Source organism: Procambarus clarkii, chromosome 62, assembly GCF_040958095.1.
Source record: "Procambarus clarkii isolate CNS0578487 chromosome 62, FALCON_Pclarkii_2.0, whole genome shotgun sequence".
Lineage (NCBI taxonomy): Eukaryota > Metazoa > Arthropoda > Malacostraca > Decapoda > Cambaridae > Procambarus > Procambarus clarkii.
The window spans coordinates 15,596,452-15,623,883 of NC_091211.1; the positions used below are offsets into that span (position 1 = coordinate 15,596,452).

General features: G+C 46.0%; 1 protein-coding gene across 3 annotated transcripts in view; it reads right to left on the reverse strand.

Moving 5' to 3' along the window:
- LOC123766416 (uncharacterized) overlaps window positions 1–27,432 on the reverse strand; it is an 83,333-nt gene that overhangs the window by 30,810 nt on the left and 25,091 nt on the right. For all 3 annotated transcript variants that reach the window (XM_045755505.2, XM_045755507.2, XM_045755509.2), the window contains exons 6-9: window positions 23,862–23,959; window positions 21,781–21,900; window positions 12,584–12,729; window positions 3,252–3,319 (exon numbers count right to left, since the gene is read on the reverse strand). In XM_045755505.2, coding sequence (XP_045611461.2) covers window positions 3,252–3,319; window positions 12,584–12,729; window positions 21,781–21,900; window positions 23,862–23,959 — 432 coding nt within the window. The remainder of the gene's footprint in view (window positions 1–3,251; window positions 3,320–12,583; window positions 12,730–21,780; window positions 21,901–23,861; window positions 23,960–27,432) is intronic.

Here is a 27,432-nt window from a genome sequence, read left to right on the forward strand (position 1 = left end):
GTCGACTCCTTCAGTTGGCTTTGCCAGACGTTCGGACACCCCGAGGTGGACCTCTTCGCGTCAGCTTGGTCGTGGCGCCTTCCCCAGTATGTGGCGCCCTTCCCCGACTGCGAGGCCATCGGGGTCGATGCCTTCTGGCAGGACTGTTCAAGGTGGGGGTTGCTTTACCTCTTTCCCCCGGTTCTGCTGTTGCTCCGTGTCGATTCACTTGGAGACTTACCAGGGGAGAGTTGTCCTCTTGGCCCCGTGGTGGCCAGCCCAGCCGTGGTTTCAGGCGCTGCTTGAATTAACGAGTAGCCAGGGTCCTGGCTACTCGTTACCTTGTTAACATCTCTGGGCCCAGTCGGGCCCAGAGATGTTAACAAGGCCCAGCTTGTTCCAGATGTTAACAAGGCCCAGCTTGTTCCAGATGTTAACAAGGCCCAGTCTTGTCCCAGTCTTGTTTCTGTTCCAGCCCAGAAAAACAGCCTGGAACATTATAAAAAAAGAGGGCCCAGTCGGGCCCTCTTTTTTTCCTCTGTGGATAGTTAGCTCCGGGAAGCCGTAGGGACTCCCTCCCAGAAAACCGGTGCTGAATGTAATGAAACATCATTTTCTGGACAAGACCCAGAGGCTCCCCGGCATCCCTCCCTCCTTCCATTCGGCAGTTTTTTGTGTGTTTTGACATCCAGCCTCAGAACTGGGGTGTGGATCGCTGGCACAGTGGGTCTGGGGTTCCCCCTTCCCCCTCCTGGGTAGGGGGGAGCTGCGCAGACGGCGACGCAGCAATAGGTGACGTCACACTAGTTTGCTCGTTTTTGTTTGGGGAGTTCTATCCACTTGTTTGGCTTTTGGTAGCAATATTTTCACCAGAATAGGGGTTTGTTTTGGGATGCTTACTTTTCTGGGTGCCTGACCCGGTCGATGGCAGACACAGAATGCTTCCAACCACACGGGGGTATCTATAGGCCATTGCTCCCCTTGCCTCTCTGAGGGGACCAGGTTCTGGTTCGTGGTCCCCGGTAGGCTCAAAGAACTCCATACACATGACTGATGCCAAAGTCTGACATTAGCATATCAGCCTGGATAGGTACGGGGAGCCTCTGGGTCTCACCCAGAAAATGGTGTTTCATTACATTCAACGCTGTTTTTTTTATGGACCAATCAATAACTCCCCAAGCTATAACATGGGCTGCAAAGACTGGATATTGCACCAGGACCATTCTAATACCCACCTGAAGCCTCCTGGAAGCCAGGACAAAATTCTGACTATGAGGCAATCAGATCTTGGCAAAAGAGATTAACCCAAAACCATATAAATCCCACCAGAAAGTATAAGCACAAAGCAAGCAAGTTCTTGAAGGAAATTAGTAAACATGAGGAGAATAAGGCAAACAAGGTAATGTTTACTACAAAATAAATACTAAAGCAGTTATACACCAGCCTGCTACCAGATGGCAGCCTTGATCGCCAGCTAACCATTTCATTTATTTGCTGCCAGAACAAAAAAAAAAAAAAAAAGCTCCAATACCATGAGGAAGAAGGGAATAGGACAGATACAGGAAGCTTCTGAGTACCTAACAAGAAAAATGCTTGTAATGAAAAACAAATATTTCATTACATTGAACTCTTGAATTTTGGAACGGTCCCCTTCAGTAGCTCATGTAGCTTACTTCCATACACCATGAAAGTAGAGATAAACTGTTGGTTGGCAAAGCCAAACTATCACTGGATAACCTGGGAGAGAGAGGCCTTAGAACAAGGAATGTGAGAGACTTCATTGACAAATCACCAACCCCCACACCACAAGTTTTACACAAATAGGATGACAGTCAGAGGGTAAAATACATGATGCACCTCCAGTCAGATAAACAAGGTGCCAATGAAAGAAGGGCTTCTCTAGAAGGCAGTCTCATCCTTTCCCAAAACCGAAGGATGGAGGCAAAGAAAACTAAGACCAGGCACAAACGAACAAAATCTGCCCTTCTGAAGAGCATGGAGCTGCTTTAGAAAAGGAATTTGCAACAGAGGAAGAAACTGAAAAGCCAGGAAAAGACAAAAAGACACCACCTGATCCAGCTACCAAGAAGGCTCCAGAGGGGCATGACTTGGACAGTGGGGAGAAAACCAGTCAAAACATTTAGAAAAGGGAGGTTGGAAGTAACATCAACCCCAAAACCCAGCAAAAGGCAAAAGCCAAATGATGTGAGGCAACAATATTTGGAATTAACTAGAGATCCAAGAATAGCCAGGAAAGAAAAAGACATCACATTGCAAAATAACACCGATGACAGAAACCAAGGAAATATGCATAGGTGAAAGACCTGCCAAGCCAACTTATACTATTGCTATGGAGAGAGGCCACAAATGTGCCACCAACAGGTTCACCAACCAAGCCCATTTTAGGCAAACAATGCCTAAAAACTCATACGCAAAGATCACCAAAGAGTTTCACACATCCAGAGAGATCAAGCTGCCAATCAACTCGGAATAACATATGGGTAGATGAAAGGATTTGGAAAATGAGCCAGAGGAGCTGGAATCCAAGGCTGAATGGCCACATTAAACCCAGAAGGACTTGGCTTGCAAACATCACCAGCCTGGCCACCATGGAAAGAAGTTGCACCAGAGGAAAGAAGGCATGTACATGATTTGGAAATGGCTCCATGAAGACTGATAGCCACTGATTACACCCTGAGTCAAATGTTCCCTGGAGACAATGGAACATCTCACAAAGCTAGAGAAAGGAGGCCTTGTCCACCTACCATTCCACTGAGATCAGACTGAACCAAGAAAGAGGAAAAGAAAGAATGTCTTGTCCATCTACCACTCCAATGAGATCAGATGGAAGCAGTAAAGACCCAGTACAGACAAAATGCATCCACCACAGACGCCTTGCAATCAAATAATGGCACCACATAGACTGGAAGCCATCTATTCAATGGAGAGGCAACAGGCACCCACCGTCAATGATCCACATGAAGGATGTTGTAGACGAATCCCTAGTTGAGGTCTGACATCCATGAACAGCTTGAGCAACAGGAGGAGGAGGAGGAAGACCATGAAACTCAAAAAAAAAAAAAAAAAAAAAAAAAAAAAAAAAAAAAAAATGGTGATTCAAGATCATCTGCAGGCAAGAAAGTGCATGCAGCACACAGTCCGACCATGATGAATCTTTATAATTCATTTTTTAAGCAATTATACAATACTTCATCCTTACAATGATCAATAGTACATTTTAAACATGCAACAAAATTATGAACTCTACTCACCATTTTTGGTATTGTGGAGTTATATTACTAGAGATAGCTGATGATTCCCTTTTCCCAGCTCCAGTCACCTGAAAACAATGCATGTATGAGCAAGTTCACACTTGATGTGGCAAATTATATATAAAGACAAGATAATCCAATCCAATATATATTCAATTGCTTGCTGCTACATCTGGGTCATTGATACTGCCCCCCCCCCCCACACACACACACTCACAATAATTACAGTGGAACCTCGAGTGACGAGTGCCTCAATCTACGAGCATTTTGAATAACGAGTGTGCCGATCGCCGACAATTTGTCTCGATTGGCGAGCGTTCATTTGATTAACGAGAAAACCACATGGCGCGTTCCCGCTGCTTCTCGGACGCCTCCGACGACAGTGTTGTTGTATCGCAGAAAAGCATCCCTCTGCATATAATCGTGCTTTTCGTGGGTTTTGTGACTACAATTGTTAACACACGATGTTGTCAAAGAAGCAGCTAAAGATAGTGTTGGCAAGGGGAAGAAAGAGACAATTACTGTGGAAGTGAAGAAGCAAAGCACGAGTGTGGTATCTGTGTGACTGATCTCGCCAGGGAGTATGACAGGTCCTCATCAACAATCTGCACCATTTTGAAGAGGAAGGAACAATTTAAGAAGCTTGAAGTGGATAAAGGAGTTACCAAGGTTACCAAGAAACATTCAAAACTCGCAGATGATGTTGAAAAGCTACTACTGGTCTGGATGAATGAAAGACAATTACATGGCAATAGTGTCTCTGAAGCTATTGTTTGTGCTATGGCAAGGGTGCTGTATGTGGACCTTGTCAGGAAGACACCAGGTGCATCGTCTGAAGATGAGGAGATATTTAAGGCAAGCTGTGGATGGTTTGAGAACTTTAGGAAGAGGAGCGGTGTACACAATGTTGTGCGACATAGGTAGGCTGCCAGCTCTGATAAAGCTGTTGCTGAGAAATTTGTGCCAGAGTTCCAGGAATTTGTTGTTCGGGAGTAGTTCTTGCCCCAACAGGTTTTCAATTGTGAGGAGACTGGCCTGTTTTGGAAGAAAATGACGAAGAAGACCTACATCACGCAAGAGGAACAATCTTTGCCTGGCCACAAACCGATGAAGGATCGTCTTACCCTCGTGCTCTGCGCCAGGGCAACTGGCGATTGCAAGGTTAAGCCGCAGCTTAAGATTATTTTGGAGGTCTTTGATTGGTCTTCCTCCAAAATAAGCTTTCCTGCCTCAACTCTACACAGACGCCATCTTGTAGAATCGGCTCTGATACACAATGTACCCAACATGAACTTGAGTCCTGGCTTTGTTGCTGTGGACTCTTCCCTTTCACAGTATATACTCAAATGCTCTATCTTTCTAACAAACGTGACAACATAAGCTTACCCCTTCCATTTATCTTTCTTTCTCTTTCCTTTTCTTTCTCTTTTCTCCCCTTTTTCTGTTCATTGTCTTCTCCTACGCTCCCTTGCTATCCTCTTCTTTTTCCTATTACTATCTCCTTCTCATTCGGTGGTTATAATAGGAGCTGCCTCGTATGGGCCAATAGGCCCTCTGCAGTTCTCATTATTACTACTATCCCCTACACCTTACTTTCCTCCTCAGCTCTCTCTTGCCTATTTTTTGCCTGTCTCTACCTCCTCATCACAATTGACTTGAGTGGTCCAGGACGGACCGAAACATCGTCGTCCCTTCAACTTCTAGTGTGTGGTCTGGTCAACATACTTCAGCCACGTTATTGTGACTCATCGCTTGCATGTGTATGGAGTTCTGTGGGCCTACCGGGAACCACGAGCCAGAATCTGACATCCCTCACAGAGGCACGAGGAGCAATGGCCTATAGAAACCCCTGTGTAGTTGAAAGCATTCTGTCTGCCATCGACTGGGCACCCAGAAAGATAGGCGTCCCAAAACAAACCCCTATTCTGGTGAAGATTGCTACAAAAAGCCGAACAAGTGACCAGAACTCCTCAAACCGAAATGAGCAAACGAATATGAATTCACACGTCGCCACGCCCCCATCTGCGCAGCTCCCCCCCTTCCCGGGAGGGGGAAGGGGGAGCCCCGGACCCCCGCGCCAGCCATCCACACACCAGTTCTGAGGCTGGATATCAAAAACCCACGAAAATCGCCGACCAGAGGGAGGGAGGGAGGGTTGCTGGGGATCATCTGAGACTCACCCAGAAAATGGCCTTTCATTACATTCAACGCTGGTTTTCTGGAAGCCCCGTCGGCTCCCCAAAACTACCTACCCAAAGACGAAAACAAGAGGGACCTAACCTGGGAGACAGAAGTAGCACACACCCCAACGCGAAGCGGAGACAAAACAACAACTGCCAACCCAAGACCACACAGGCCCGACAAGGCTCAGGAACATCAACGAAGGAACGCAGAGTCAACCTATGAACGACATGTGCAAGGTGACAGACCGCAGGCTGGCAAAACCGAACCACCCCACGGACGAGCCGAAAGAACCGCTCCCTGGAATAAAGAAGTGGGGAACCCGGAACAACCCAAAGCGTGACCCTGGTCACGGCAGCCGTGGCACACCAAGCACGGCGAAGTGCCGCAACCGAACACAACACAGTATGCACCTCCGGCCAGACCAACCATGCATCAATAACCCAAGGACCCTTCCAGAAAGCAGCCATGCCAGTCTACGCCAGAAAAGAAGGAGACGGCTGCAAGCGAACCAACTTATTAGGAGAACCAAAAAGACCCGAACCCAGGCGCCGGAGGAGGGCATTAAGCACCCCGACCCGACCCTCACAAGAAAAGAGCCTCGGAAAACAATCCAGAACCGAAGGGGCCCACAACAAAATGAGAAGAGAAGAGTGCGTCCCAAGAGTCCCAAGAGAAGAGTCCCAATCCATGAACCAGGACGGCTCAAGTGGCGCAAAAGCAGGCCGGGGGTGAACCAGGCCAGAGACTGCTCACGAAGCGATGCAGAGATAACTCCAAAACCAAAGCTACCCAGAACGGCTCTGCCAGCGCCGCACGAGACAAGGCAAAAGTATAAGGCAAGATGACAGCCCTGAACCTCCACAAGAGGACAAAACCACACCAATAAAACGCAGCAAACCTACGAAGAGAGAGAAAGAAAAAGGAAGGACCATCAAAAAACTCCACACCACTGCCAAGATGAAGCATGCAGATGGGACACCATCAACGAAGCCACCTGACCCCCAACAGATGGTGAGAGACTCGAGGCAGAACCGAACCAGCACTGCCATGGACCGATCGGGCATAGGAAGAGGCGGAGCCGCGGGAAAATCTCAGGTGCGATCACGGAGCAAGCAGAGCCGGAAACCAAAGCCGGCAAAGATAAGATGGAATGTCCGCCGTACAGAAAACTTCCCAATGCCAGCGAGCTCGCCAGGAAATCAGAGAGACTGTGATTCCAATGCGAGACTCGAGAGAAGGGTCACAGCGAGATCTCGAAAATGCCAACTGGTAGGGTAAGCCAGGAAAAAAGGAACTCAAACCTGGCAAGCCGGGAAGAACCAAACACAGGAGCAGTGCAAAAGCAGGGAACCAAACAAGGACAAAGTCCAACCTAGCAGTAGGAGAGCCAAGAGGCACATACAAAACACAGAACAATGTGTAGGAGAGAATGAGAAAAACAGAAAAATGCAAGAAAAAGTACAACTAGGTGAGAACAACTAGGTGAGTACAGAGAATCCAATGTATATGGAAGGGATAAACCAGGCATTACAAGACGGGCAAGGAACGAGCGACCAACATAAGACCACGAAAAATGGGGCTGTGCCCCACCGTGTAACAAATAACACAGACTAACAAGGAAGGCCCCAGGGCCAAACAAAACACCACAACTAATCCCCAACAAGCATCCTCTGTACCAAAACTGCATCAGAATGTTACCTTGTAACACCTGGATACAACATGTACCTCATAACATGTACCTCTACCACTGTACCTCATAACATGTACCTCTACCACTGTACCTCATAACATGGTGGAGGTGGGGGTCCTGTTATTGATTTAAGCATGGGTAGGACATGTATAAGAGTGGGATTGGGCGTTTATAAGTAGGAGCTGCCTCGTATGGGCAAATAAGCCCTCTGCAGTTACCTTTACTCTTATGTTCTTATCCAAAAACTACGAACCAGTGCCTGGCCAAAAGAGATGCCTGACTGCATAAACTCACCTGCAGAGCGTAGGCATGAAAATGTCACGACACACCGTAGCCGAGAAGATTCCGAGAGCACCGCCAGCGGAAGAAAACCAGAGCCGCACATGTAGGAGGAGAGTAGGGTAGAGGCGAATGCGGCGCCCTACACCCGTATGCAGAGAAAACCCGACGTCCTCCCCATTTCGGGAATCCAGAACAACCCCAGTATCTATGAGGCACAGACTGGAGAGATGAGAGGAGCAAGAGGCGAAGCGCCCGAGAAAAAGAGGACGCGGAACACCAGCACTTGTGTACACCGTCAATAACAAAATAATTCCTACCGCGCATGCGCCGGGCACAAGAGGTCTGGACTGCACAACCCACTCAACGGGGAAGGCACCAACTAGGAGTAATTTAAGGAAAATGAGCAGTGCCGAGACAGAGCACGGAGAGAAGATATAATTACAAAAAAAAAAACGGTACCGAAAACCAAGAAGCACGGGAGAGGACCAACGAGCCCTAGAAAGGACTGGAGGTAAGCCTCATCGAAAGACGACATGTTCCAACAATACGGGAAGAAGCGAAGACCTTCCCGAACCTTCGAGAACCCATAGAATCGAGCACAAAACCACGAAGGCTCATAAAGGCACAGTTGCACCCGAGACCAAAAGTCATGTAGAACCCCGAGAAGAGGGGAACATGACCCCAGCATAATAGAGAAGTCCTGTCCCAGAGAAGAAGGGCAAGTAAACGGAGAAGAGTACCCAGCAATAGGACGGAACCAACGGACCCAGAGGGACAAGGAACCGAACCAGGAGAGGGGCCAACGCCCAATAACTCGTACGCAGAGGAGGGAAAGGAAAAAAAAACCACTCCCCGTAACCGCAAGCCTCGCTCAGAGGGTAGAAAACCCCGGCGGGGTCAAACGGGGCCCAAGGCCCCCCCCCAAGTCAGCCCCTCTCCAGCCCCAGGAACCTACATGGCAGGCCCCGGGGCCGAACCACCCTCCCCCAAAGCCCCAGCCCCACAAGAAAAAGCTGGGGGCAGCCAGAAAATTACTAAGGAAGGGAGCCTACTGGCAGACTCATACAACACGGCTGGAGGAACAGGCTCGAATGCCTCCGTTGCTACCCCAGAAGGGGAAATAAACGAGATCGCCCGAGTCTCAAGACCATCGAAGCCCTGCCCCGAACCCACAGACAGTCAGGATCCAGATGCAGGGAGAAAAAGGAACGTGGGGGGAACAAACAAAATCACAACAGGGGAAAGACAAGGGAGTGCAAACGGAAACAAAACCAAAGCAACCAACACCCCTAAGCCTCGTCACAACAACCAAAACGGGACAGCCTCGGGGCTTCCGGGGAGCAAACAACCCAGTGTGTTACAACCACCTGAACCCAACGCGCAACGCCCGTGCTGCCTGCACCCGCATAGTCAGCATAAGACTGGGTAACCGAGTCTCAAACAAGCAACAAAACTCGCAGGACTTGGGGTCAAAGGTGCCACTGACCCCACAGGCAGCAGACGGAGGCTAAAAAGTGAGAGTCACCTGGAGACAAGGGGACAGAGCAACCCTTGAACTCGCACAAAGCATGGGGGGACTCAGGGGGTCACATCCATCGGACCCACGCGTCCCCATAGGAATTCCCAGGGTCCTGAGACGGAACTCGCGCTCAGCTCAGGGAAGCCCAGGCAGGGTACTGCTAACCGGCGCCCAAGTCTACCAAACAACTTTCTAAGAACTGAACCCCCGGGACGTGTAAACTCACAAGGACCTAGCAGGGGGAACCACCAGAAGAAATTAGAGTACTCAGTACACAGGGGGCAATAACTAAGGCACACTCCCTCCCACCCCCACCAAGCAGGCAAACAAAAAGAAAAAAAAACCCCGCAAGAGGGTCAACATACCCAGGCGGAACAGAGCCGGCTGCTATGATTGGTGAAAACAAGCTGCGCAGTACCCTGCGCCCCAACCAGTGCAAACTGCCCCCTATCCTAAGGCGAACAAGGGAGACAGAACACCCTAGCACACAAAGGGCGGCCGAAAACCAAGCAGTAAACGGCCTAGCAGAGGCAGAATCCAAGGAGCTTGTGAAAGGCAGCCCCAAACCCCAAGGGCAATACTTACTGGGCACCTACGGAAGGCAACCCTAGGCACATGCAGCCGAGTACTGGAGAATCACTCCTGGCTCACACATCACCTAGAAGACAGTCACCACACTCGAGGCACAGTGCTGAAAGAACCACTGGAGCCAGAGCACACGACTGTTGCCTATAGCATCAACCTCAGAACTGGGGTGTGGATGGCTTGGGGGTCTGAGGCTCCCTCTTCCCCCTCTCGGGGAGAGGGGGAGCTGCGCAGACGGCGGCGCAGCAACGTGTTACGTCATACTCGTTTGCTTATTTCTATTTGGGGAGTTTTATTCACTTGTTCGGCTTTTTGTTGCAATTTTCACCAGAATAGGGGTTTGTTTTGGGATGCCTACCTTTCTGGGTGCCCGGTCAATGGCAGGCAGAATGCTTCCAACTACACTGGGGTTTCTATAGGCCATTGCTCCTCGTGCCTCTGTGAAGGGGACCAGGTTCTGGCTCGTGGTCCCCGGTAGGCCCACAGAACTCCATACACATGACTGATGCCTAAGTCTGACATTAGCATATCAGCCTGGATAGCTCCGGGGAGCCGAAGGGGCTCCCCCCCCCCCCAAAGAAAAAACAGCGTTGAATGTAATGAAATGCTATTTTCTGAGTGAGACCTGCAGGCTCCCTAGAGCTATCCGGAGTGAAATGAATGTATTAGACCATGGCATCAGTCAAAGCGAATGGAGTTCTGCCTACCGGGAACCACGAGCCAGAACCTGGCCCCCTCAGAGAGACATAAGGAGCAATGGCCTATGAAAACCCCTGTATGGTTGGAAGCATTCTATGTCTGCCATCGATTGGGTCAGGCACCCTGAAAGGTAGTCGCCCCAAAACAAACCCTATTTGGTTAAAAAAAAATGCTACTAAAATCCGAACTGTTGAGCAGAACTCCCCAAGGAAGGTGGAGCTCCTTACCCTCCTTGCACTGGCTATCCACCCCCAGTTCAGAGGCTGGATGTCAGACTGCGAAACCATCAACCGGAAGGAGGGAGGGTTGCCGGGAAACCTCCAGGTCTCACCCAGAAAATGGCGTTTCATTACATTCAATGCTGGTTTTCTGGGGGGGGGGGGGAGCTACTTAAACCATAGATAAAACAAGAGGGACTTACCCGGGAGACGGTCGCCACTCGCTCCTCAACTCGAAGTCAAGACAATTGGCTGCACCCACCAACTCAATGCGACACATGCCCACCTAGGGCCAGGAACATTAACTAGGTAGCAATCGGCCAGGACCCTGTTTGACCTCCAAAAGCATTGAATGCCTCCGTCTCCGTCTTAAATGGGACTGACCCCCCTGATCCGCCCGAGTCTCATCACCAACTAAACCCTGCTCCAACTCCAAAACCCCTCAGACGTTTAGGAGCCAGCAGCAGGGGAGGAGCAGTAGGGCGAACCACGCCCATTGAGGAAGGACAAGAGGGGGCGAATTGAACCAATGTCGAAGCGGCCAATGCCCCCGGGTCCGGGTCCCTAAAACCAAAACGGGGCAACCCCGAGGCATCCGAGCAGGCAATCAACCTAGCCCATTGCTACAACCTATACCTACTAAGCAACGTATACGGTGCCAGACCCCAAAGAACATCTGAAGAAGAATATGTAAATTGGAGCATGAGCGGAGAGCACGATTCGCAATACTCTGGGTCGAAGGTGTCACTGACCCAACAGGCAACATGTCGGAGGCAAAACAGGCGATCGTCACCCTGAGATGAGGACAACAAACAACCCTCAAACTTACACAAAGCGAAATGGGACTTGGAGGACGCATCCATCAGTCCACCAAGCCACGACGGGGTTTTCCAGGGCCTGTAGGGAGAACTACCTACGGGAAGCCCAGGCAACGGTGCTGCAAAGCTGGTTGAGCCTGAAAGAGGATAATGTATCAACAAAGAGGGGACTAGGCTAAATTTACAACCCTGTGAAGTGTACAAGAATGGGGGCCTAGAGGAGGGCCATCAAAAATACCCTAGGTGGACTAATAATCAAAGCAGGCTATGACTATTAGTCCACTTGCATGTTTCCATGCAAGTGGAAACACCACCTATTTCTTGCATGTTTCCATGCAAGAAACAAGAAGAAAAGAAAAACCCCGCAAAAGCACAACAAGAACAGGAGAAAAAGGAAACACTGCCGCTGCTAGGTAGGCGAGCTGTGCAGCACCTTGCGTTCAAACCAGCAACAACACTCCCTAACCAGAGCCAAACAAAAGCCACAAAACCCCAGCTGGCTCCAAGGGCGAGGTAAATGCCAAGTAGCAGGAACCCATATGGAAGTGATGTTCAAAGGCCCTAGGGAAGAGAACCCTAGAACCCAAGGGTAGTACTTACAGGCGCATAGGGAAGGCAGTCCTAAGCTCATGCAGCTCCAGTACAATACGTTACTTCTGGCCACAGTGCCACAAACAGCAAGAAATACCACAAGGGCACAAAATTCGGTAGGAAACTGAGACCAGAATTGACAACCGCTCCAGTCTCCGAACTGAAGAGTGGGCAGCCGATGTGCGGGGAGAGCTGCACGGACCAGCAGTAGCGATGGATGTAGTTTGCTTGTTCCTTTATTTTATTTTCGGTGGAGTTGTTTCTCTGTTCGGACTTTGGTTTGTAATTTCCTACCAAGTGTCTGTTTTGGAATGCCAACCATTCTGGGTGCCTAACCCCAGTTGATGGCAGACATGGAATACTCCCAAATACAAGAGGGTTTCCTTAGGTCACTGCTCCCTATGCCTCTCTGAGGGGGCCAGGTTCTGGCTCGTGATCCCCGGAAGGCAGAACTCCAGACTAATATAGTGTATACCAGTCCGATAGCTCCAGGGAGCTGACGGGGTTCCCCACAGAAAATATTAGAGTTTTCTTTTGCAAACAGAGTGGTAGACGGTTGGAACAAGCTAAGTGAGATGATGGTAGAAACCAAAACCATTAGTAGTTTGAAAGCGTTATACGACAAAGAGTACTGGGAAGACAGGACACCACGAGCGTAGCTCTCATCCTGTAACTACACTTAGGTAATTATTTAAAGTGTTACAAAGCTGGGAATTAACAGCCATTGAAACATCAGTAGTATTTACATGTAAGAGGTTAGATGCAATTTGGCAGGGAGTGTGGACAAGGGAGACAGCTACAGGTTTCATGGAATTCGCACCAGAGGGAATACGGCAGGTCAGCATGTACGTCATGTCCCGTGACTTGTCCATCCATTGGTAATCTATGTATTCTGGGGAGCACATCATTCATATATTTAGCAATAATAGTAATAGAAAAACTTACTACAATTCAAGAGTGTTTGAATGAGTCAAGGAAAGACCCAAAACATGTGTAAGTGTAATAATATTAAACCTTGGACTGACAGCACCTTGATAAAAGATGTAGGTTTCATCCGAAAATTTGATTAATATTACACATACATGCTTTGAGGTCATTCCTTCACCTTCAATAATAGTAATAAGAATAACAATAATACGAGACTACCAATTTTAGCAAAATTGACAATAGTGATAACATTACAAAACATTAACCCGTTTGCTGCATCACTTCAGTTTCGCTGTCATACTTTATTTTAAATTTATGGCAACACAATAAAACCTGCGTTGAATGTAATGAAACACCATTTTCTGGGCGAGTCCCACAGGCTTCCCGGAGCTATCCAGGCTGATATGGATATAGTACAACCTTGATTCAACGTACCCCGATTCAACGAATCTCCGGCTAGTTCGCACACTTTTCAGGCCGGATTTACTCACCCGGTTCGACGAACAATGGTTCACCGAAGCACAAGATCTATGGATTTGCTTACGATGTCGAGACAAGAGTTCACAGACTGGGTGAAAACTTTCCCATTCCATCACAAATTACAATTAATAATTCTCTCATATGACAAATTCCATCACACAAGTGGACCGCACAAGTGGTCCACAAGCTTACGATGTTTGGACAAAGTTCACATAGTGGAAAACTTTCCCATTCTATCACAGATTACAGTTAATAATTCCTTCATAAGACATGTTGAATCACACAAGTGGCCTACACAACACGTGAATCATATGAACCAAACACTAGCCAGATTGGTCCACACAAGAAGTGACACATATTAACCAAACACCAGCCAGAGTGGTCCACACAAATGAACGACCGAGTTTCAATGATTTTCGTTCACTGATTTGTGACAGTCCCACACAAAACCCAGCCCAGTCCGAATCTGAGAGGGAACCAAATGGAACTTCCAGTACACCAAGAACATGAACCCGGCGAGCTGGTAAGGAACCAAATCCCTGGCGAGCAGACACGCTGATTGGCTGGAAGCCCACATCAGCCAATTGCCGAGGTAAACCAGAAGCAACCTCGTCACCACGACCCGGTTAAGGCACATGGACACGCGAGGTGCCAGATCCAACTGGAAGGAAGACAAAGAAAGCAGTGTCACTCCATGACAAAACCGAGCCAGTCCCTGAACACCAGATGAATCGTGGACATGGTAATATGCGTCCCGGAGATCCAGAGACACCATCCAAGTGCCAAAAGCAGCCGGACCCGAGACAGAGTGGTCACCTGAAAGAAGGGGCAAAAGACCCATGGGATCATACAGGGCAAGTCCAGTATGAATCGCAGATCTGCCCAGTCCCGTTTCAGAACTGAAGACAGGCAGGAAACCCACTCCAGGATGACCTGACAGAGCGCAGGGGGAAAAGGCCGGCCCTGCAAGCCCCAATCCCCCCAAAGGAGAAAGAAAGAAGCAACGCCACTTCTGGCTGGAGAAAAAGGACCCGAATTACCCACAAATCGTGGGACTAGGCAAGAACAAACAGCACGAGCCTCCCTCCCATCGCCCCGCCAACAGGGCGAACCGTGAAAGGGCCGACGACCCCTAGGAGAGCCCGACTGAAATTCAGAGCAATCACTGAGCTAACGACTCCGTAGGAGGGCCAGTCCCGAATCTGGCACTACTGGCTTACGACAACGGAAGGAACCCTGAGACCTGGTGCGACCCTTCCGGGCAGGACCTCCATGATCCCTCCTGGAGAGCCTACAAGTCCGATATAGGCCGTCAACTAGACAAAGTCGCCTACAGAAAATGCGAACAGCAACGGACAAAAGGGGATGAAAAGTGAGGAACCAGGGCCCAAAACGATTAAAAAATTAGGACGAGTACCGCGTGTCAGCACGCGAGACGAGAAGCCTAGAACAGACACCGCCTCCCTTAGAAACGGCGCATACACCTTCAACAAGGCAGCTGGCGCCCAAGCTGCCGAAGCAAGCACACCGGACACTGGCCCGGAACCCAGCTCTTCCACACCCACCAAGAGCCAGTCCGAAGACAGCACCCGCAAGGAAAAGAAGCGCAAGACCAAAGCCAAGTGCTCACGGGCGCCCAAATCCTCGGCCACCAGGGATGCCGAAAAGGAGGGAACCTGAACGTGAAGCCGCACTAGGCCGACATTATAAGGAAGGACGAGGGCGAACAAGCATGCATTGAGGTGCTCCAACTCGCCCCCCAGGAAACCTGAACGACCATAGTCAATTCGCCATCCAAGTGCACAGTCCGACAGGACGAATGCCAAGCCCCCAATGAAAGAAAAGGCAGTCTGCCAGCCAGGAAGACTCCGGCATCTTGCAATGCACCCTTTAAGAAAAAAGAGGAGCCAAACTCAAAAGAAGAAGGCTTCATTATCAAGGCGTAATCCGGGTCTCGCAGGAGGAAAGCCACAAGGGCCTCCCACACCTTCCTTGGTGGGATGTGGGAAGCCAAAAATCTCCAGAAGGGAACCGGAGAACCCAAGGGAACTTGGAACTGAACCCGGGGAGGAGTCGAACTCTTAACAAAATCGTACAGGGAGGGGACAGGAAAATCTCTCCCCTGTAACAACAAGACCCGTGCCGAGGGTACCAAACACCCAAGCAGGGACAAGTGGGGCCCAGGATCCCCCAAGACAACTCCCCAGCCCCGGAATCCTCCACGTCAGGACCCAGGATCGAGCCGTCCTTCAAACCCTCTGCCTCTTGAGAAAAAGCAGAGTCCACCGGAAAAGCAGGGATGAAGGGGGCCTGCTGGCGTGGCCCAAAAGCTCCGGCATGAAGACCAGGCTCAAATGCCTCCGCCGCCGATCCAGAAGGGGCAATCCCCGAAGCCGGCCAAGTCTCACTACCAGTATAATTCAGCGGGGCAGCTTTGGGGCATCCAGAAAGGCAACCAACCTCGCACGTTGCTGCAACCTAAACCTCGCATGCAACGCTAAAGCTGCCTGCACCTGAATATCGGTCTCGGTGGACTGGGTGACTGGAGTACAAGCAAAGAACACCACTCACAGGACTCCGGGTCATAGGTGTCACTGACCCTAACAGTCAGCAAGGCAGAGGCAGACAGTGAGTGTCACCTTAAGACAAGGGGACAGAGCAACCTTCAAACTCGCACAAGGCGAGATGGGACTCGGAGGTCTCCTACATTGGACCACTGAGCCCCAAAGGGGGTTTCCAGGGCAGGGATGAAGGCTTCCCTTAGGCTGACTGCTAAGGGAAGCCCAGGCAAGGAACTGCTAACCGGTTTTCCCAGAGCTACAAAGCAAACAACTAAAAACTGAACCCCTGCGACGTGTGCAAGCACGGGGACCTAGTGGAGGGCCACCAAAATCCTACAAGTGGTCCTACTATATTATGATCCCAGGTAACCGAAAAACGAGTCTCCCCTTTGAGAATTATTCTGTCAAGCCTGACCTGATTAGAAGGTCTAAGAAATATAGAGGTGAAGATACAGATGTAAAATAGTTGGTTGGATTTAATGAACGATTTGAGATCATGGGCAGTGAATAAGAAAATAGATAAATGACTAAGTTAGGAGATGTAGATATTTTGCTGGAGGTATGAGGCTCGCTTCTGGAGGGCTTTGATCTCACTTGAGGCCAGACATCGCAGGGGGAAGCTGTGCTTCGTTTGAGCTCCCTTCAGAAAGGAACCCCTAGTGATATATCTCCAAGAGAAGAGAAGTGCGCAGACGTGCCAGCTGTGGAATTGAGCTGAGAACGTTGTGGTCTTAAGTCCTGGACGGCGAGGAGTGTTTATTAAGCCGCCCAGAGACATTATCGTGGGCCGTGACAGTGCCCTGACCAGACTCTGTCAGAGGGAGGAGCGCCCTCGACCAGACAATCTGTGGCTTGTCTTTGGGGAAGAAGTTGCTGAGAACTTCGAAGCCAGTACAGAGGGAGTAGTTGATGAGACTCCAAGGTAGTGGAGGAGAGGACCTCAAGCTGTGAGGAGAAGCAGTGAAGAGGAGTGTCACGTGCTTCTGTACAGGTGGTGAAGCACCATAGTTGCTCGAGGGAACTTCATGGTGTAGCAGCCAGGAGAGCTGTGGAGGACCCTAGCAGAAGGGTGAAGTACCATAGTTGCTTAAGGAAAACTTCATGGTAGCAGCCTGGAGGAGCTGCAGAGGATCCTGGTAGTTGAACCCGGAAGAACCTAAAGAGATCAGGGTAGTGAACTTCCAGATATGGAAGGGAAGTTCTAAATGATTACTTGTAGGGAAGTGATAGTGTTTGGTTGTCCTTAGCATGCAAGACACAGTGAAAGGCGAGTGATTGTTTGCCGTTCTTGTGCCGAGGAGTGTCTATACTGAAGCGTAGAGTTACAGACGTAGGCTGGATTACCTACAGATGTATGTGTTCTAGGACTGATAGGGTGATCGATGGATCTTTGTTGTGTATCAAGGAACGTTTATACTGATATATATATATGTTATTGCACTCATACGCTGATTTTCCTTGTACATGTTTATAGATATATATATTCTCTTGCTGATAGTGCAACATTGTATTATAAGACTTGTCCTACTTGAGGAGGTTGATAATATTAGGTGGTGAATCAAGAGATAGAATACCACTTGATAAGCAAATGATAAGAGTTCTGATGGTGTTGGAGTGCAACCTGACTGAAATAGTGTAGAGTGTAGGATTCATTATTATTATTATATGTGTGTATGTATTGTGTATGTGCTTTGTCCAGTAAATGTATTCAAATTTGCTGGTGTTTGCCCTTGTCCTAGTGAGCCTTCCCAGGATGTAATAAAGAAGGAGAGAGAGAGAGAAAGAATCAAGAACCACCGCTATGGACAGGGTAGGATGGAAAACTAATAAGTCAAAGGGGATTGAGGAGATCGTATCACATAAGGAGAGAGTGGGGAGTCACAGCGGCTCGAGTGGGTGTGTGTACGTGACAACGAGGCTAGGTTTTTGGAGCCACATCCCCTAAATGTGTGACGTTGAGCCCCTCTCCAAGAGCAAGAAGTGCCCAGTGTGATCTCCTGGTAAAGTATAAGCACTCTACCAAGTTGTGGGTTGGGTTGTCCAGAAAGAAGGATCAACGACGACGACACCACCAACCCACACTATAATAACTATCACACAAGGCAGACCCCCACCAAGCAAAACAAAAGAAAAACTCCGCAAAAGCACAACGTCTCCAGGTGAACAGAACCAGTCGCTATGCATATATCAGACAGCTGCACAGTACCTCGTGCCCCAGCCAGCGACGAAACTACCTCCTACCCAAGGGCAAACAGGAGTAAGAACCTCCCCAACTGAACCCCCCAAGGGCAGGCAATCACCGAGCAGCGACAGAACCACACGGAGGTAGCTGGTCCTGAATGGCTCATGGAAGATAACCCTGAGGTCGCATAGGCAGTATTTACAGGGCACCTAGGGAAGGTAGCCTTTGATACATGCAGCCCCAGTACTCTTGTGTTACTTTCAGTTCACACGCCACCAAAACAGAGCAACAACACCACACTGCAGCACTGTGCAAAGAATGGAGCTAGAGCGATCGACCGTCACCAACACAACAGCCTCTTGAACTGAGGAAAGTTGCCGGCATGGAGGTCTGGGACCTCCCCCCCCATTTCCCTCCTGGGAAGAGGGGGGCTGTGCAGACAGATGCACGGCGGTTGTGGTGACATCATGTTTGTTTCCTTGTTTTTAATTGGGGAGTTCTGCTTGCTGGTTCGGCTTTCGGTTGCAATCATTGACCAGCATTAGTTTGTTTTGAGATTCCTACCTTTCTGGGTGCCTGATCTGCTAGATGGCAAACAAAGACTGCTTCCAATTACACGTGGGTGTCTTTAGGCCATTGCTCCTCGTGCCTCTCTTGAGGGGCCCAGGTCCTAGCTCTGGTCCCCAGTAAGCTTAGAACTCCTTCGATTGACTGTTGCCATGGTCTAATATATACACACCAGCCCGGTATAGATCTGGGGAGCCGAAGGGGCTCTCCACAGAAAAATTAAAAAATTCTGTTTCTTGTGCATGGCAGTGTTGAAGGCTATTAATAGCTGAGCAGCATGAGGGTTAAAGCTTCTGAGTCAACCATTATTGTAGGAATACTGCTCAAGTGGTGCTGTGTATGGTCACTGGGCAAACTAGTTCCATCTTTATCACACGTTTTTATTTAGACTGCCTGCCCCACTAATAAACAAATTTGTTTATTCAGACAAGCCTAAAATGGATAAAAGGCATATTCGGATAAGTGGCGTCCAGAAAGCATGTGGTCATCTGTATATAAATGATTTGGACACAGACTTGAAAAGCAACATGTGCAAATTTGCAGATGATACAAAAGGGAAGGAGGAATAAATTCAAAAGATAAAGTGCTACAAGAGGACCTAGATAGGCTTTTAAAATATGACAAAAAATTGGCAGATGCAGTTTAATGCTAAAAATGTAGGATTATGAGCTTAGGTAATAACAGTACCCAGACATCAGCTAACAAGGAACATTACTTCTATTATGTTAAGCAGTAATTGGTTCCACATAACAACCCTGTTACCGAACCAGTACATCCAAACCCAGGTTTTTCCTAAAAATAAACTCATAGAATTTATACCCATTGTTTCATGTCGTTTGTGACAGGGAATGTAAATAAGATTTTAAATTACCAGCACAAATAGAACTAAAAACAATGGATATAAATTGGATAAATTTAGATTTAAGGAAAGTCTTGGTAAATACTGGTTTGGAAACAGGGTTCTTGATTAATGGAACAAATTACTGGCCGTTTGAGAATATATCATCTCGAAGGAAGGTCAAAAACTACTACAAGTAGCAATATAATATAACAGACATAAGAACCTACCTGGATTGTACCTGGATGGGGTTCTGGGAGTTCTACTCCCTAAGCTCGGCCTGGGGCCAGGGGACAGGCTCGACTTGTGAGAGCCTGGTTATCTTGAGTTATCTTGAGTCCAAGTCCAGAGCCAACAGCTTGGTCCAACAAGCTGTTGCTTGGAGTGGCCCACAGGCCCACATATCCACCACAGCCCAGTTGGTCTGGCACTTCTTGAAGAAAACTATCTAGTTTTCTCTTGAAGATGTCCAAGTTTGTTCTGACAATATTTATTATGCTTGCTGGGAGGATGTTGAGCACCCGAGGATCTCTGATGTCAATACAGTGTTCTCTGATTGTGCCTATGGCATTCCTGCTCTTCACTGGTTCTATTCTTCATTTTCTTCTATATCATTCACTTCAGTATGTTGTTATTTTACTGTGTAGATTTGAGACCTAGCCCTCCAGTATTTGCTATGTAAATTTTATTTGATATCTCTATCATCTCTTTTCTAGTAACATTTGGAGAGCTTAGAGACGTTCCCAATAATTTAGGTGCTTTATCGTGTCATTGTATGCTGTACACGTTCTCTATAGTCTCTCTATTTCAGCAATCTCTCCTGTTCTGAAGGGGAAAGCGAGTATTGAGCAGTACTCAAGATGGGATAGCACAAGTGATTTGAATAGTACAACCACTGTGATGGGATTCCTGGATTTGAAAGTTCTCGTAATCCATCCAATCATATTTCTGGCTGACGCAATATTTGCTTGGTTATGCTCCCTAAACGTTAAGTCGTCAGACATCATTATTCTCAGATCCTTTACATGCTGCTTTCCTACTATTATGGGCAGATTTGATTTGTGCCCATAAGTAGTTCAGCATACCAGGGTTTGGAAACTTCTCTAGCAGAATGTGTGTATCCACATGGTTGCAGGGTTCAGGAGGGAATGTTGGCTCTATCCCAGGTCACACTTCCTGCATGGGGTGGTGGGTCCTGGAGTTTTGTAATCACTGGAGGGTCCATGATTGCCATTTGACTCTGTGGAATTTAGTGCCTGGCACAGAGGTATTCTTTGCTCTGTACTGTACTTTAAGCATTTTCTCAGTACAAACTAGATTCCTCCACTACTTGCCACACATACATATCCAGGTCCCAATTAGTATACTGGATACACCCCTTTTATATATATTTCCATTGCCTTGTCTTCCCCCAGCTTTGGATCATGTGAACTTGCTTTAGTTACTGCTGTGAGATTCCTCCAGTTCCCAGAGCTTTGTATCATGAGCTATCTATATTCAATCAGGGTTTTCCTACAGTAAGCTTCCTGTGATTCAGATCTGCCTTTGGTCTAATCCTGTCCCATTGCTCTGCATTATAGATGGTTCAAGTTGGTCTTTGGGACTGGGGCTTGTTTTGGGTGATTTATCTGGGTGTTGGTCTTTGGCTCTGCTTGAGGTGTCCTTCATCTTCACTGCAATTGTGATGTACTTTGTATGTTTTGCACATGTGTAGGGGTCCTTTCTGCCCTCTTCTCCCATGGGTTAGCCTGACTTCTTTTCTGTTTCAGAACTGTAGGCCTTCTCTACTGAAATGCTGTTGTGAATTTGCAAAGAGCTCCTGAGGAAGACCTCACGTAAATCAAGAATTTAACGTAATGAAATGACCTTTTCTTGTAGGACCCTCAGTAGCACCCCGTCCCCATCCAGTTTCATTATCTCTGGTGGGGTGATGAGGAATGTTTTGGGCAGCACATGAATGGGAGAAATGACTGGCTGGATCCTAAGGTAGAATGGATGACACCTGGTGGTGGTCAGGTGTAACATGGATAATGTATTTATATTGTGGTAATAATCATTTCCCTTGTTATGTTTGGTTACTTCATTTCTCTCAAGCAGCTGCAAGTTTTGTTGCAATCATGCTTCAGGTGGTTTTCTTTTTTGGTTTTGGGTAGGTCTCCAATACCAAACATAACTTCATCACATCTTGTAAGCCAAATTCTAGTCGTGTCTTCCAAGGGTAGGGCTCAAGAGGCCAAGCATTTTTCCATAAAGCCTACAAGGAGATGTGAAGTTTTATATGGTGAATAATGCTAAAACTCACCATCTTCATACTGCACACACAAACCCACACTGAAATGACTTATGAGGAATAAGTACTTGAAGACAAGTTAAATTGATGTAACTAACCAGTTTTGATAACTTTAGAAGGTACTGGAGGCCCTGTGATGTTGAACCAGAAGTGACAGTAGGCATCCGGTAGACTGGTGGAGCTACTCACTCCCAACACTCGCACACACGGTCGCATATCTAAAAAAACAGAGAAATTTGCAAACATGCATTATCATATCCGTTTCTCAATACCATATAAAAAATAAACACAATCATTACCTTTATTATTCTTTGAATTATATCAGCAAGGTGTGCATTAGTAACCCAAACATCACTGGCCATTGATTAGCAGTACCAACACGCAAGCACCAGGTAGCTACTAAGGAAGCCTTCCCTAAAAAGTACAGTACAGTACCACTGAATACCATTGTTTTATTGACATATGAGAGAGAAAATGTGGATTTTTTTGGGTACTGTACCTGGAACCTAACTAATTTTCCCCTATACAGATTGAAGGTAAGTTGATTCTGTACATGATTTTTCAGGAACATAACCCTTGCACAGCTCAAGGCTATTACTAAAGTTTCATCACCAATGCCTACAAACTTGTTAGTAACTATAATATGTCTCTTATTTTACGTACTTGTTTATGATTTGATTGTACAGTGCCATTATTAATATTCTAATCGTTGAAAATTCTAAATACTGCACATAATCCAATCATTTTGCCATCTAGAAGACCAGCCCAAAATGCTACATGCATTAGTGGCTTTACAAGAATTGGTCTAACCCCTGACTGATAAAAATGACCAGGAGTCTGATAATAGCAGGATTGTGGTGATAATTAGCACCGTGGTGGGAGGAGTAATCTTGGTGGGGAGGAAGGTAGCACTGTTTGCTGACTCTGTGTGGCCACCTTTTACTGTCTGGACTCACTAGACCAGCTTAGTGGTTGTAAAATAGTGTGTAAAAACGTGTGTAAATAGTGTAATACTGTAACAGCAAAAGGAGTATGTTGGGAGGAGCCATTTTGGCAAGGGAGGTGGCATCATTTGCATGAATTGTCATGCAGTGTATTGTGGCCACTATGCTGTTTGGGCACCATATCAGCTTAGTTGTACAGTTATGGTGAATAAAACATGTAGATACTTATATATAATGTGTGCATATAGTGTAATAACACCACAAATAGTTGGAGGAGGAATGTTAATGTCTTTGGCCTTGAACGAGTGAGAGAGAGGAGAGGAGAGGGCATTATCTGACTACGTATATAGTTGGTGTGGTGGCAACTCCTCGTTGCTATTTGTCTCACCATACCAATGTTGTGGTTTATTATGGTGACCAAAACATGCAATACTTATATGTAACCTGTGCATATAGTGTAATAACAGCAAAATCATTTGTTTATTACTTTATGAACATAACTGAATCACTAATATGCACACAATTTTGAGTATAGTGATGGTTCACACATTTTAATATATATATATATATATCACACTACACACTACTAAATAATATTACGTACTGCAAAAAACTAAGAAAAAATCAATCAGAGACATTGAAATAATTAGGTAATATCAACTTTGTGGCAACTCCCGCCTGACAGCTCGGGCAGAGCAATCCTCACTCTGATGCTTGCTGTGTCAACGCCTCTCTTTTGCCAGACTTTCCAGCCCTGTTGCGGCCAAAATATGTCATCTATGATTTTTTTTATTCCTTTCCCGTGATCAGGGAACACAAATGAACACTTTTATAAGACGAAAGAATTTTTTGAAATTTTTGTTGTTGTGTATGGCGGTGTTTCAGGTCAAAAAGGCCTTAGTGGTTTAAGGGTTAAGTGTAATTTGTGGAATAAGACAAAGATGCAATGTTCTATGAAAACAACAGCAGAACTAAAAAACACAAATAGAATCAGGAATGAGCCACAGATATATCAGGAAAAACTTCTTTAGAGGACAGATTTGTAATATGGGAAAGGATGGAAGGAGAGGAGGTAAAAGCTAACCCAGTGTACAACCTTTAAAGCAATTGTGATCATAAAACATGAGAGAATTCATTGCATTAATCAACCAACAGTTCAATAGGTGAGGCTTGAAAGCTAGTACTCGACCCTATAATTCAAGTGAATCCATTTGTGCCACTAATTGTTGGCTTACCAGTAAATGTTCTGTTGTCATATATGGCTGAATAGAGGAAGAAGACAGTATCTTCAGAGAGTTTGGCTTCTTGCCAGTATATGTTCTGCCATCTTATACTGCAAAACAAAAATAGTAATATTACATTGTACTCAGGAATTTTCAAGAACTACAACAGCCATTTTCCATAATTAGAAAAAAAGAAGTATATAAAGCATTTGTCTACATTTATCTTAATCTGTATTAGGGTATAGGTGTTGGAAATATCCAACACTTATTTTTTCATTTTAATACAGTATTCTGATAAATGATTCATGTATTAACCATAGTAATTTACTAATATTGCTAACTTGTAGATTATTCACATGAATTCCTTTCCTACTGCGCAATTAATTTACCGAATATTTGTACTTCACGGCGTGGGTGCGTCCAGTCACTTAGCATAGGGAAAGATAATCTCTACATACCAGAGAATTAAATTCTGTTCTCACTACGTATCGGCATTCTTTGCTTAGAATTATTGACTGATATTACATAAACCAGTGATTACATTAATTCACGTTATTAGCTGAAGATCACAAGATAACGGTAATCTTTGTTATACCAGAGTTAACATGGAGGAATGAAATTCTACCTCCACTTCTCGTCTATATGAACTCGGTTCATATTAATTATTATATGACAAGAATATATATAACTTCACCTTATATTATCAAACCCAGCCTTAGTGTCTCACGAAATAGAGCAATCATTAAGAGAAGAATTCTTCGTTTTACTTCTACGTGCCTTGGCGCATGCGTCACCGAGACTGGGAAGAGGGAGGAGAGAAGAGCCAAGATTACATCAAGAGGCGGCCATCTTACCGATCAAGATTGCATGGAACACGTAATTTGGTGGACCATACAGAGGACATTCAGGCAGCAGCGAGTGTCTGGGTACCGCAGTGACTCCAATAACAATCAGACGATCGTTTCGGCGAGGACCAAACTGGTTAAGTCACATAAGTTTGATTCTTATTGAGCTCTTTATGACAAACGTGTAAACTTGCTCGTCGTTATGACGCGAGCCTCCTTTTAACAAAAAAGTAAGCCCCATTCTAGATTCCACTATCCATTTATTTAGAAATAGAGAATAATCTCGAATTAGACAGTTTTTACTAATCTATTGTAATTTCAGCTTGTGCCAGAGCAACCCGAGAGAAGATAAGCCTTTTCTTCCACATGTGATCCAGGACCGCATGCTCAGACAAGCCTAGTGACGCGTTCCCTTTGATTCACACTCCTATCTCGCCCACACAGCTAAGCTGTCTTTATTAGTCTGTAGTACTAACCATTATTACATTATTGAACTTCCAAACAAGATTTTTTTTCATTGAATAACCATTTATTAGCCATTAAATATTTACAGGGATTCTTTATATCTTAATGTCGTAATGAAATTAATTCACATTTATTTCTTTGCATAATATAATTTCATATCTATGCTCTACTCTGATGAAGAACCAACATCAGATGATTGCGCTAGTAACTCAGTATTTTCTTAACGCCTGTACCCCCCATTTGTGTGAGCGAGTTTGACTCTTAACTTAATTATAATATACAGTCTTAGAATCCATAGGCCTTAGTTTGTGGATTTAATTACAATATATTTGCTCCTTTTAGTTTTCCACTTTTTCACAAACAGTGGTGGTCCTTCACAGCTATCGAATACAGTGCATTTTATTTTGATTAATATATTCGAGTCAAATTTTCCCACAAGAGGGGTATGGTCTCATGCCTTTTTTTCTCCTTTATAGAGTAGTGCTATCTCCACTGTTTTAAGCATGTTGGGAATAACACCAATATCTGGGTAGCATCTCCAAATAATATTAAGGGTCTGTGATAAGTGTATTCACAATTCTTGAGGACTATGGAATTCCAGGAATCAGGAATTGTACTGTATCCCTAAGTTTTTTCACTCATTTCTTTGTTATCTGTTTAAGTTCCATCTCCCTTGCACAGGATAGCCCAATGCTAGATGTAGTTTTTGTTCAAGATTCTGCATTGGAGAAAAATATTTTGGATTCTTCTCTATTTCTCTGATAGCCTTTTGTTCTCTTTGCCTCTCCTGTATTTTATATGATTCTTAAAGCTTTAACTCAATTGTTTCTATTTCTCTACATTGTATTTCTTATCTTTCTTGGGATAGGGAGGGGGCATTTAAGTTCTTCTACATTATGTTTGCTTAGCCTTTAGAGGCAACACCATTCTCATTCCAATATGCATAATTTTCTCATTTTTTAACGGTATTTGACCTGAGCATACTACTAGAGCTAATAAGCCTATTTTGTTGAGGCATTGATTTAGGTTTCCATTTTATAGTTGTTCTTCCCAGCTTATTTCCACTGTGCCACAGGGACTGCCATGGTGCTGTGGTAAAGCACTCACCTGGCACTCTGCCAGCGCTTTGGCCTGAGTTCGTATCCCTGGCCGGGGAGAATTAACTGGGTGCCAATCCTTAACTGTGGCCTCTGTTCACCCAACAGTGAATGGGTACCTGCTAAGTGATTTGGTGGGTCATATTCCAAGATAAAATTTGGATTAAGGACCTGCCTGAAATGCTATGCGTGATAGTAGCTGTACAAGAATGCAACAACTCTTGTAGTTCTGTGACGTCTTGGTTTATTAGTTCCCAGTTAATCTGTTTATTATTACAATTCAATTTTCTGCATTCTCCTCCTCTAGGATTTGGGACTGGCTGCACAGGGATACTGCCTATGCTTGTGTCTGAACTTCATTTAGGCTGTGATCCGAGTAACATGTATTATGAATTATTATTTGTAATCATTATGTTCCCGATCAATTCGTTTTTTCGTGAAAAGGTTTAGCGTGTTTTTTTTCAAGTTGGTTCTAATTTAATCTGTTACATCCATAACAGATCCCTTGTGTGTGATTATTCATTTAGACTAATTCCTGGGATTCTCTTAGACAACTGTATTTACCATATTCTTCCATTTTAGGTGCCATAGGCTGAGGTCACCAAGCAAGATTATGGTTGGTGCTGGGTTTGCAAGGCTTTCTCATCAGTATTTTATTTTCATTAGTTGGTCTTTCAACTGCTGAGGATTTTCCTCTGGTGACTTATACAATATACAAGGACAATAACCACATTTAGACTATTTTGATTATCAGAACTTAAACATTTGTGGTGTTTAGCAACTCAGTACAGATGAATGTCTTTGATAATCAAGGACATGTACTAGTATGCCTGTGTCCTGCTACCCTCCCTGCAGACACGATGGCTGATGCCACTGAAATCGTCAACAAAACCTCACACCCCACTACCCTCCTAAAACCTAAGAGGCTAGTAATCTACAGCATTACCAATCTCTTCAAAAACAAATTTTGTTGCCAATGACCAACCAAGCTTCTACCCCACACGAGGAATTGCAACCCCCATTATCCTGCAGATGTTCTGCCACCACCTGTCCATCTGGTGGTGTTCTTCACTGAATGATGACATCACTGGAAAAGATGGGAGCCATTGCTAGCTGCATCTACAAAACACAGTCTCATGTAAACACTAGGAACATCATCACAACTCCCAACAGGGC